At 50.8% G+C, this 12,122-nt stretch overlaps 1 protein-coding gene across 1 annotated transcript in view; it reads left to right on the top strand.

The window, feature by feature from the left end:
* COL5A3 (collagen type V alpha 3 chain) overlaps positions 1–12,122 on the top strand; it is a 37,993-nt gene that overhangs the window by 9,054 nt on the left and 16,817 nt on the right. Inside the window, exons 9-32 of the mRNA XM_081232269.1 lie at positions 257–304; positions 377–418; positions 738–800; positions 1,305–1,379; positions 1,479–1,562; positions 1,703–1,759; positions 1,858–1,911; positions 2,062–2,115; positions 3,047–3,100; positions 3,399–3,452; positions 3,638–3,691; positions 4,035–4,079; positions 4,187–4,240; positions 4,423–4,467; positions 4,619–4,672; positions 4,816–4,860; positions 5,829–5,882; positions 5,985–6,029; positions 6,177–6,230; positions 7,833–7,877; positions 7,985–8,038; positions 8,165–8,272; positions 8,914–8,967; positions 11,248–11,301. Of these exons, the coding sequence (XP_081088395.1) occupies positions 257–304; positions 377–418; positions 738–800; positions 1,305–1,379; positions 1,479–1,562; positions 1,703–1,759; positions 1,858–1,911; positions 2,062–2,115; positions 3,047–3,100; positions 3,399–3,452; positions 3,638–3,691; positions 4,035–4,079; positions 4,187–4,240; positions 4,423–4,467; positions 4,619–4,672; positions 4,816–4,860; positions 5,829–5,882; positions 5,985–6,029; positions 6,177–6,230; positions 7,833–7,877; positions 7,985–8,038; positions 8,165–8,272; positions 8,914–8,967; positions 11,248–11,301 (1,350 nt within the window). The remainder of the gene's footprint in view (positions 1–256; positions 305–376; positions 419–737; positions 801–1,304; positions 1,380–1,478; positions 1,563–1,702; positions 1,760–1,857; positions 1,912–2,061; positions 2,116–3,046; positions 3,101–3,398; positions 3,453–3,637; positions 3,692–4,034; positions 4,080–4,186; positions 4,241–4,422; positions 4,468–4,618; positions 4,673–4,815; positions 4,861–5,828; positions 5,883–5,984; positions 6,030–6,176; positions 6,231–7,832; positions 7,878–7,984; positions 8,039–8,164; positions 8,273–8,913; positions 8,968–11,247; positions 11,302–12,122) is intronic.

Genomic DNA, 12,122 nt, shown 5'->3' on the forward strand with positions numbered 1-12,122 from the left:
GGTTCGTGTTTTTCACCTTGCTGCAGCATGGCCAGCTTGAAACTGGAGGATGAGCTGCTCAAAACATACTGGTTGAAGAAAGGACAGCAGAGACAGCTCAGAGGGTGGACTCTCTGCACGCATGTGTGCCTGTGCGTGTGCGTGTGTGTGTGTGTGTGTGTGTGTGTGTGTGTGGTGAGTGGGAGGTAAGTTAGCTGAGAGTTCTATGTCTCAGTTCCAGGGCTCACACCTCTTCTCTTTTCATCCCCTGCCCCAGGGCGCTGGGGAGAAGGGAGAAAAAGGAGAACCGGCCGTGATTGAACAGGTGAGGGGCCTGGGGCTGGAGGACGTGGCGGGGTCTGTGCTAGAATGGGGGTCACACTTATTTCTCCCCCAGGGACAGCAGTTTGAGGGACTTCCAGGAGACCCAGGACCCCAAGTGAGTCATGGCTGCATTCCCCTCTTCTTGTCTTTTACTTCCAGTTGGGGTATTTTATCCTCTGGGGTGGGGAGTTGGGGTGTAATGTTGCCAGATCATTTGAAGACGATTGGATATTTGAGGCTCAAAAGATGAGTAAAAATAGGGGTTGAGATGTAAAGTTGGGGGTTTATATGTGTCAGTATAGTATTGAGGGGCCAGGGGTGGCTCGGTGATGGGGTAGGAAGGTCAGCATGGGGTCAGTGTCAGTGGTGGTTTGGAAGTCAGCCTGGCTCAGACTTTGCATTTGTCATGACCTCTGTTCCTCTGTCCCCAACAGGGGGTGGTTGGCCCCTCAGGTCCTCCTGGCCCCCCAGGATTCCCTGGGGACCCTGGTCTACCGGTAAGAGACTTCCTCTGGGGTGTAAACTCCTGGGGGAGTGAGGTTTCAAGTTGGCAGCATGGCTGCGACTGGAGCTGGCTCTGACCCCGCCTCTTCATCTTCCTCGCCATCTGGGAATTATCATTCTGGCTCCTCTTCTGTCTCTGGGAGGGGGGGCTATCCCCTGCCTTTCTCCTTCTGTCTCTATCCCTGAGTGTCTTTCATCTCTGTCTTTCTCCCTATGTCTCTGTGCCCGTTTCCTCGTCTCTCTTTTGTCTGTCTGTCTCTTTCTGTTTTTGTCTCTTCCACTTTTTATGACTCTTTCTCCTTCCCTCCATTTCTCTTTCTCTCGCCTTCTCTCTCTTCTCTCTCTCTCTCCCTGCCTCTGTCTTTCTCTCTCTCCCTCCTTTCCTCTCTCCATCTCTCTGCCTTCACCTCTCTCTCTCTCCCCTCCCCCCATTTCTCTCTGTCCCCTCCTCCCTCCATTCTTTCCTCCATCTCCCTCTGTCTCTGTCCCTCTCTCAGGGCCCCGCTGGCCTCCCAGGAATCCCTGGCATTGATGGGATCCGGGGTCTACCAGGCACTGTGATCATGATACCGGTAAGAGGCAGATAGGATGGCCCAGCCTTGGGGAGTAGAATCCTGACCAAGGAGGGGGGCCTCTCCTGGAGGCTCCCCTCACTACTAGTTGCCCCCTAGTTCCAGTTTGCAAGAGGCTCCCTCAAAGGACCCCCAGTCTCCTTCCAGCAGGCCCAGGCTCAGGCAGTCCTGCAACAGGCTCAGGTGAGTGAAGGATAATTGGGAGACTGTCAGGGGGAGAAGGGAGGACACTGAGAGAATGCCAGAGATGGGAGTTGGTGAGTAGTCAGGAGACAGGTGGATATTTAACTTCTGATGATGGCTTTGTTCCCCTGTCTCTTCAGCTCTCTATGAAAGGCCCCCCTGGCCTGGTGGGGCTCACTGGGCGCCCAGGCCCCGTGGTGAGTAAGGAGGCTGCGCGGAGTGGAGAGTGCATCAGTGGAGATGACTCTAACTCAGATTCCCTCTAAGTGCATTACCTTATCTTTCTTCCTCCAAGGGTCTCCCTGGGTATCCAGGTCTGAAAGGAGAGATGGGAGAAATGGGGCCACAGGTGAGATTGGTGGGGGTGGGGACAGGGTTGATGGGAAGGGTCTTCTCACAGGGCTACAGGATAAAGTGCTAGCTGGGGAAAATGGCAGAGGGGCTGGGGTTACCCTTGCAATTACTGACATTTTTCTTCCTCCTTTCCTTTCTCTTCTAGGGCCCCCGAGGACTTCAGGGACCTCTTGGACCCCCTGGCAGACAGGGAAAGATGGTGAGTGACTCCTAGGTCCTCAGCTCATCCCTTATCCATCTCCCAACACCCAACAGGAGCCTCAGCTCTGTGCTCCTAGGGTCTGCTGGTGTCATTGGTGGGATAAGAGCACTGAGGACAGGGAATGACAGTACACTGAGGGTGTGACAAAGGAGTCTGGCCAGGTCCCCGAGTCTGGGAGGACTTGCAGAGGAATGATGCTTGAACTGAGATCTGAGGTATAACCAGGGAAAAAGGAGAGGAAGGGCATTCCAAGTAGAAAGAACAGCACATGCAAAAGAAAAGACTGCCACATTGGGGGAAATGATGAACAAGATAATTCCAGATAGTTTTTCTTTTAAATTTATTTTTTGGCTGTGTTGTGTCTTTGTTGCTGCGTGCAGGCTTTTCTCTGGTTGCGGTGAGCAGGGGCTACTCTTTGTTGTGGTGTGTGGGCTTCTCATTGTAGTGGCTTCTCTTGTTGGGGAGCACAGGTTCTAGGTGTGTGGGCTTCAGTAGTTGCAGCACACGGGCTCAGTAGTTGTGGCTTTCTGGCTCTAGAGCACAGGCTCAGTAGTTGTGGCGCATGGGCTTAGTTGCTCCGCGGCAGGTGGGATCTTCCCAGACCAGGCACCGAACCCGTGTCCCCTGCATTGGCAGGTGGATTCTTCACCACTGTGCTACCAGGGAAGTCCTCCAGATAGTTTTAAAGTGCCATGAGGAACATACAGCAGGGAAATTAATGGAGACTGAAGATGAATGTTCTTAATTTTTATGATGATGATAACTTGAACTAGAGAAAGGGCACTAGGGCTAAAGAATAATGGATGGGTTTGAGATATATTTAAGAGGTCAAATTGGTACATATAGAAGCCCTCAGCATAAGACACTGCATGAGGAAGGTGCTCGATACATGGTAGTAGATATCTTGATGATGTCACTTCCCCCATAGGGCCGCCCTGGAGCAGATGGGGCTCGAGGCCTCCCAGGGGACACAGGACCTAAGGTAGGTGATGGGGCCAGGACTGGGACTTGGAGGGACTGTCAGGGCAGAGGATTCAAAGCTCAGCTGGCGTTTCTGTCTTTCTTTTTTCTTCCAATTTATTTTAATTAATTTATTTTAAAATATTTATTATTTATTTATTTATTTTGGCTGTGCCGGCATGCGAACTCTTAGTTGCGGCATGCATGTGGGATCTAGTTCCCCGACCAGGGATCGAACCCGGCCCCTCCTGCATTGGGAGCATGGAGTCTTTCCCACTGGACCCCCAGGGAAGTCCCTCAGCTTATGTTTCTTTGTGCAGGGTGATCAGGGCTTTGATGGCTTGCCAGGGCTGCCTGGAGAGAAGGGCCAGAGAGTGAGTGTGTGAGACCCCTCCCCCATATCCAAGCCCCCTCCCGATGTTCATGACACCCTCCCCACCCCCAATATCAGAGCCTCCATTCCTGGGTCTGAGTCCTCACCCCTCATACCCCATCTCCTTTCCTGGGGGCTGGTCTCCACCTTTTGACTCTGAACTGCCCTCTGTGTTCCCCACTCCAGGGTGACTTTGGTCATGTGGGGCAACCTGGCCCCCCAGGAGAGGATGGTGAGAAGGTAAGTTTGGAAGAGAGTTAGGGGGTGGTTTGGAGGCTAGAAAGCCAGAACAGGAGCCTGGGGGAGGGGTGAAGTTCTGCACTGGAGAGTCAGGAGACCCCAGTGGGGCTCAAAGAGACAGGCTGAGAGTTGTGGGGTTAGGACTAGAGTTAAGAGGTTAAACCCAGGATTGCAGGTCCAGGATTGGGGTCAGGGGCCTGAATCAAATCACATATACGCAGTTGGCTGCATCCAGCCACACACTCTGACTCTGAGATCCCCTGGAAGGGGCTGCCGATATGAGAGAAGGTGATCCTCTGAGGGTTATACCTCCTCCCTCCCCAAGTCATATGCTTTTCCACAGGGAGCAGAGGGACCTCCGGGGCCCACCGGCCAGGCTGGGGAGCCGGTGAGTATCAGGGACCCCGGGGCCCCTCGCCTGGCACAGGGGAGGGAGTCAGGACTCATAGGACCTCAGAGCAGTGATGCTGGAGTAACATTCCTACCTCCTTGCAGGGCCCCCGAGGACTGATTGGCCCTAGAGGCTCCCCTGGCCCCTTGGGACGCCCGGTGAGAATGTCGCTGTCTCTCTACATCCCATTTGTCTTTTTCTCACCCTTCTCTCCTCTGCGTGTCCATTTCTGTTGCCTGGGTCCTCTGCCCACTCACCTTTTCACCTGTGCTTCTCAGTGTCTCAGACGCAGGCTCCTGTGCATGGGTCTGCCCTGGTCTCACACCCTCTCCTCCCCCAGGGTGTAGTTGGAAGTGATGGTGCTCCAGGTGCCAAAGGAAATGTGGTATGTGTTCTGATCCCGGACGCGTTCTGACACTCTGACCCTAGGACCACCCATATCCTTGTCCGCTCCCATGATCCCTCCATTTCAACTTCCCTGACACCTCAACACCATAATCCCTTTCGGCTTCACAGAACCCTCACTTTCTCCCCAGGGTCCTCCAGGAGAACCAGGCCCCCCAGGACAGCAGGGAAATCCCGGGTCCCAGGTTTGAGCTTTCTTTCCTGACGGAGGGGGCGGGTTGTAGTGGGGCTCAGCCGAGGTCATAGACCACTCCTGGCTTCCCCAGCCTCTGCACTTGCTGCCGCTTTCTCATGCTTTCTTTCTCTCTTTTTAAAAAAATGTTTCCAGGGAATCCCCGGCCCCCAGGGACCCATTGGCCCTCCTGGGGAGAAGGTGAGTGACAACTCTCCCAACCTTCCCTCCCCTCCCCCAACATCTTTTCCCTTCAACTCTGCCTGCAGGAAAATCTTCCCACCAGGGCCCCTTTTGTAAGCCCTGGATAATGATAAATTGCAACATTCCCTAAATAAGCTCAGAGTTACCAAGTGTCATTACTTGGGAGGGGTTGATGGCCAGAAACAGAGCCACACCAAGGCTAGATCAGAAGGGGATATTGTCAGGAGAGAGGGGAACCCTCAGAAGCCAGTCATAGGAAATATTACCAAGACTCATGGGCCAGGAAATTCCTTTGTCTCGGGTCTTGTGGTGTCATCTTTCTTCCTCTGCACATCTGTTTCCATCTCGCATGAAAAACAGGCTTCTTTCTATTGACATCTTAGTCTGTTCTTACCCCAACTTCTGTTTCTACACACACTCTTGTGCTGCGCTGTCACTGTTTCAGTCCCCAGTTCCTTATGACCTTACAGTTTCTTTATCCAAATCTATCTGATCATAGTTTCTATGAGGCAAGATATCCCTTACCTCAAAATTTCAGGAGAGAATCTGATTGGCTTATCTGGGCCAAGTGCCCGCCTCTGGACTTGTCAATGGTTTGCAGGACATAGGGGGTCACCTCATGCCTGCCTAGGCCCACACCTCTTCAGGTGGAGCTGTGGGCTGGAGGTGCTTCTAAAGGAAGAGGTGTGGCTGGGGAGTCCCCCACCCCAGCACATCTCTCACACTGTTTTTACATCCCTTGTCTCAGCCCTCCCAGAAGCAGAGGATTTCTGAGGCACAGAGAGGGCAGAGAGCTTGTCCAGGGTCACATAGCAAGTTTGGAAGAGCTGAGGATAGGTTTCCTGGCCAGTAGCATCTGTTTTTTCTCTAAGCTTGAGGTAGCTGTATGTCTGAGTAAGGACGTTCCTGGTGGAATGCCAGGCTCTGAGACCCTCTGTCTCCTCCTACTATTCATCTTCTTTCAGGGTCCCCCTGGGAACCCAGGAATTCCAGGCCTCCCAGGATCTGATGGCCCTCTGGTGAGAACTAGGTTCTGGGAGAAGGAGGAAGGAGAAGTGGGGAGGCTTGGGAACTTGGATGGCATATCAGGTCTCTGACAACTTAGAATGTTTATCTCCTAGGGTCACCCAGGTCATGAGGGCCCAGCAGGAGAGAAAGGGGCCCAGGTGAGTGACCTGGAGAGGGGCTGATTTGGGGATGAGGGTTGGCAGGCAGGGCCAGGAGTCGGGGGCTATTAAATGAGAAGAGAGATGAGGGCACTGGGAACATGGAGGGGGAAGAACAGGATGGCACTCATCTTATGTCCATCTCAGGGTCCAGCAGGGTCGGCAGGCCCTCCAGGCTATCCTGGACCTCGGGGTGTGAAGGTAAGTGATACTTGGGGCCTGCAGATAGAGTTTTGTTTTGTTTTGTTTTGTTTTTGCCTGTGCTGCGTGACTTGTGGGACCTTAGCTCCCCGACCAGGCATCAAACCCAGGCCCTCGGCAGTGAAAGTGCAGAGCCCTAACCACTGGACTGCCGGGGAATTCCCTGCAGGTAGGGTTGATTCATCAGCATTGACTTCTGGAAGCCAGCTCTATCAGAAACTTCTGTATGTGTGATGAGAGGAATCAGTCTGCCAGGCAAAGTGTGGTAGAAGTGACAATATATAGCTACTTTGGAGCTGAAAAGCCAAAGGGTAACAGTACAGCATGGTCGTCACCTTGTAGCTGAGAACAGTTAAACCCATTAGAGGCTGAACCCATTTCAATGTAAGCACACACATCACATCCAGGTCCAGGTCAGCACACTGTAATCAAGCAGAGGGTTGTTTTAAAGCTCAACCCCAGAGCCATACAATCTGCAAGCCCAGAAATGCTAAGACAAGCTGAGAGCTGTACTGAATAGAGATTCACGGTTGACCAAGTGCAGGGACATTGGAATTCACATCTGTATGGTAGCTGAGTCCAGTTACATTGTAGCCAGGTACAGGTAGCCATTACCTGTAGTCTAAAAACAGAGTTTGATGGTAGCCAAGAGCTGGCTCCTCATACTTTTGCATTATAGACAAGCTTAGTTACACTATAACCAAGGAGGTGGTTATACTGTAGCTGGCCACAAAATCCTGTGGGTGTCCAAACGCAGCGTTCCATTGTAGCCAGGCATGGTTTTCTATATATAGTTGACGGCTATGTTGTTTCTGAGTCTAGTTACATGGTAGCCACGGCCAGAGAACAATTGTAGCCAAGCTCAGTTACATTGTGGTCAATGAATTGCCCTGTGGCTAGAGACAGTCATGCTATTGTCAAAACACACAGTTATATTGTATCCAAGTATAATTTTGTTGTAGTCACTGAGTTCGGTTAATATCGTGTCTCCCTGTGTCTGGAAACAGTCATGCTATTGTGAAAACACAGTTGTATTGTATCCAGGTACAATTTCATTTTAGTGGCTGAGCTCAGTTACACTGTAGCCAAGTGCAGCTTTTCTTGTGGCCCAAGCCCAGAATTTGGCGTGAGCAGCATCTGGACGTGCACTGAGCAGTCTTGCTGTAGCCAAGCACAGACTCCCCTTGTTGCCAGGCACAGAGTCGCATTGTAGCCAGCACAATGGGAAACATTCCTTTGCCTTTAGAATGCAGCCGGCGCCTGGAATGTTCATCCTCTTTCTCCTGCCAGAAGGAACTGTGGACACAGTGTCCCTGGGAGATGGGAATCAATTACTTGGAAATTTGGCCTTCCCTGCACACCCCCACACAGATGACTTTGGGAGACTGCCAGTGGGAAGGGGCGGGGGAGAGGCAGCCTCTTGCACACAATACTAGCAGACTTTGGGGAAAGATAATTTCCTCTGGGGCTGACCCTCACCCCCCCCCTTCCTCCAGTCTGACATCCTGTGGGACTCTCCTGGCTGTTTCAGGGCAGGGGACTGAGTCTGGGGCCCTTCTTAAGTGGGGGGAGGGGGGACCTGAGAGCTTTTATATTTTTCAGGGTACCTCTGGCAACCGGGGCCTCCAGGGGGAGAAAGGAGAGAAGGTGAGAAGGGAGGGGATTCCTTGAGGGGGGAGCCCTAGTAATGGGGCTCTGGCTGTGTCCCTTCCCTGAAGCCCTGACATCTGATCTCTGTACTATCTTCCACCCAGGGAGAGGATGGCTTCCCAGGCTTCAAGGGTGATGTGGGGCTTAAAGGCGATTGGGTAAGATGACCTCCAGAGGAGGGGTCTGGTGGATCTGGGGGACTTGGGAAATAGAGAGAGGGGGTGAACTGGGGCAAAGACAGGAATGACAAAGGGACTGATGTCAGGAGTTCTTTTCTATTCCAGGGGCAACCTGGACCCCCAGGTCCTCGGGGAGAGGATGGTCCTGAAGGTCTGAAGGGGCAGGTGGGGCTTGCTGGTGAGGAAGGGCCCCCAGGCTCAGCTGGGGAGAAGGTGAGTGGACCTGGTCACCCCCTCCAGTCTATACCCCAGCTTCTAGCTGCAGGCAAGGTGTTCCCTGGCCCTTTGCCTTCTGCCCTCTGCTCTTTTTTTTTTTTGCATTTCGTGCGCCTCTCACTGTTGTAGCCTCTCCTGTTGTGGAGCACAGGCTCCGGACGCGCAGGCTCAGCGGCCATGGCTCACGGGCCCAGCCGCTCCGCGGCATGTGGGATCTTCCCGGACCGGGGCGCGAACCCGTGTCCCCTGCATCGGCAGGCAGACTCTCAACCACTGCACCACCAGGGAAGCCCTGCCCTTTGCTGTTTTATCTCCAACTTCAGGAGGCTCTCAGCTCCTTCAATTCCCCAGCTCAGCATTACAGAGCAATTCCATGCACATTATCTTATTTTTATCCTCATAACCACCACAGGCAACAGACATTTTTACACCCATTTTACAGACAAGGAAACTGAGATTTGAAATTGTTGAATGAGTTGCCCAAGAACATACCCCTAGCAGGCAGGGGCCAGGACTTGAACCCATGTTTCCCTGAATCCCCCCCTCCTACCCCTGCAACCATGCCCCAGCCTTCCTGCCCCTCCCCCACTGACCTCCAAGTTGCAGTCTCTGACTTTTGTCCCATAATCTCTCTGCAGGGCAAGCTTGGGGTGCCGGGTCTCCCAGGTTACCCAGGACGTCCGGGCCCTAAGGTCAGAAGCTAGCAGGAGGGTGGTGGGCAAGGGCAGGGTTCAGAGACTGATTAACATCTGGGGGTCCAGGCTGTGGTCTGAGGGTGTGAGCTGTCCACCCCATGGGGCATTGAAAGTGTAAGATGCGGGCTTTGGCATCAGAGAAACTTAGGCTCAAATACCCAGCCTTATCTGCTAAGTGACCTTGAGTAAGTCACACCTTACCTGCTAAATGATCTTGAACAAGTCTATTGAACCCATTTTCTCAGTTGCGAAAGGGAGATACCAGTAGTATCTACCTCATCAATTTGATTATGATAAAACTGATGATTTTGGTGGTAATAAAACTGTAGGATCCTTCTTATTTGGTGTGATTGAGGTTGGTTCAAACAAAAAGTCAGTAAGGAGGAGAATCATAAAAAATACATATTTTACATATCTTGAATTAATTATAACTTAGAATGTACTTATGTAAAACTGTACATTTGGCTGCCAATGTTTTGATGAATGAGGCTATTGGTAAGACATGTCTTTCTGCCTAAACCACACCCATATTACATCACTGATGATTTATAGTTTTTTGTTACATAAAGTGGAGCAGAAACGCAAAGACACTTGGGAAGAAATCTGAGTACAGAATCCTCCTTGAGTTCCACACTTTTGGTATCTTGATCTAGCAGTTATCTTGCTCATGCCTAATTTGACAGTGGTTTTTTTTAGTGACTTCCCTTTACACTGAGTCTTTTCCATTTAACCTAGATTTTACAGATATCTTTCTTTTCCCTTTCTACATTTCATCAGTTTTTGTAAGGTTTCATCAAGTCATATGACCCCAATAGCAAGGGCAACTGACATAAACAGGTTTGGGATTAACTCAAGGTATCAAAACTAAGAGCAGAACTCAGTCTGTTGGAACAGAAATTCATGGGAGTTAGAACAAAGCCTCCTAGCCAAGACTGATCAGTGCATCTTGGGCAACAAGCAATGAATACTTTACAGGAGGCCTGATATGTTGGCTTAGTTGAGGTCAGTGTCTTCTTCAGCTTCGGTTGCTAGAATAAAAATACCTTAGACTGGGTGATTTAAACACAGAAATTTGTTCTGGAGGCCAGAAGTCTGAGATCAGAGTGCCAGCATGGTTGGATTCTGGTAGGGCTTTTCTCCTGGTTTGTAGATGAACATTTTCTGTCTTTGTCCTCACATAGGGGAGAGGGAGAAGGAGAGAGAGAGAGAGAGAGAGAGAGAGAGAGGGAAAGAGAAAGAGAGAAAGAGAAATCTAGTCCCCTCTTCTTCTTATAAGGACACTAATCCCATTCACGAGGGCCCCACCCTCATGACCTACTTACTTCCCAAAGGCCCAACCTCCAAATATTATCACACTAGGGACTGAGGCTTCAGCATATGAATTTTGAGAGGACACAAACATTCAGTCCATAGCGCTTACTAATAATCAGCATGAATAACAAAGACAGCTAATATTTCTTGAGCACATACTATGTGCCAAGTACCTTTAAAAAAACAACAACCCACTTTCTATACATATCCCATTTAATCCTAATGAAAACCTTGTGAAGGAGGTATTGTTGGTATCCCCAGGCTACAAAGGAGACTGATGCTCAGAGGGGTCAATCCATTTGTCCAGGGCCACACAGTTAATTTAGTGATGGATCTAGGATTCAAAACACAGTTAGGGGTGAGAGGGGATATCAGAGCATATGATGTTTTCCCCCAGGTCAAGGGACGATGGGCAGGAAAGCAAGTACTGGAAGCAGTTAATTAACAAGTATTGAGTAAGCCACCACCATGTGCCAGGCGGTAGGGAATAAGACCAGAGCATTATGTCCTAGTCATTGAATAAGTAAACAGATGAGCAAGGTCATTTCAATACAAATATTATAGGGGGAACAAAATAGGACGTGATAAACAGAGCATGACTTGAGGATGTGGTGGTCAGGATGATGGCGGAAGGCTTCTCTAAGGAGGTGATGTCTGAATGAGATTTAAATGATGAGGAGTAGCTGGCTTTGTTGGGATCTGAGAGAAGAGCATTTTAGGCAAAGGCAGCCAGTGCAAAGGCCCTGAGGCAGGAATGTACTGGTATCTGAGTAGCATTAAAGAGGCCAGTGTGGCTGGAATGGAGTGAGCAAGGGAGGGGCTGCCCACTGGGGCTGGAGGAGCCAAAGAACTTTCTGGAATCCCTGGCCTGGAAATGCCTGAAAAGAGGGGGTAGCTGAATGGAGTGAGGGGCTAACGTCACCCACTCCTCACACCCATGTCTTCTCTCTCATTCTCTTTACTCAGGGATCTATTGGCTTTCCCGGGCCCCTGGCACCATTAGGAGAAAAAGGGAAGCGGGTGAGTCGCAATCCAGGGGTCAGGGGAGAGGGAAGGGCTTGCATGAGAGGAACAGAGTGTATGGCTGTGCATGATAGCACATGGGGCCCTAGGTGACTGTGTCTATGCCTGGAAGCACTTGTGTGCACACATATTGCCATGTGCAATGCAGGGCACATGTAGGTGATCCCACCTGGCATTACAGCAAATGTGCCTGCGTGTCTGTGTATGCATGTGCATCCCGTGTGCCTTTCAGTGCAGATTAGATGGGGTCTGGGTGCTGCAGCCTAGGGGCCTGTGACTGGGTGAACGAGGGCACCAGCTGCACGTACATTGTGTGACTATGGGCATACATGTGTGAGGGGGTATGTCGAAGTGTGTGGAAGAATAGGGAAATACACGTGTGTGTTTCTGCACACCTGGGGGATTGTGTATACATGCATGTGTTGTTTCGCTATGTGTGCACTGTAGCTGTGTAAATGGACATTGTGTATATGCACATGAGGATTTGTATACTGCTGTGTTTATCAGGACCGTGTCCTCACATGAATCCATGCACATACGTGTTTACACTGGATAGACACGTGTGCAAGGGACATATTACATGACAGGCTCCGAGTGTCATCTCGAAGCTGCGGTCACCCCTTGCATGCTGCAATGGCATGCAGTCATGTGTGCATACCATGCAGCTGTGATAAATAGGTGTCTGTGTGAGCAAATGTGCTTGTATGTGTGGACCTGTAGGTGCAATCATAATATAATTGGGTGCCTGTGATCTTTGCGTAGTTGCATGTGTAAGCTGTACTTATGCATGCGTGTGAATGAAAGGCTTGCAAGTGAAT

Source organism: Mesoplodon bidens (genome assembly GCF_964165515.1).
Source record: "Mesoplodon bidens genome assembly, chromosome: 4".
Taxonomy (NCBI): domain Eukaryota; kingdom Metazoa; phylum Chordata; class Mammalia; order Artiodactyla; family Ziphiidae; genus Mesoplodon; species Mesoplodon bidens.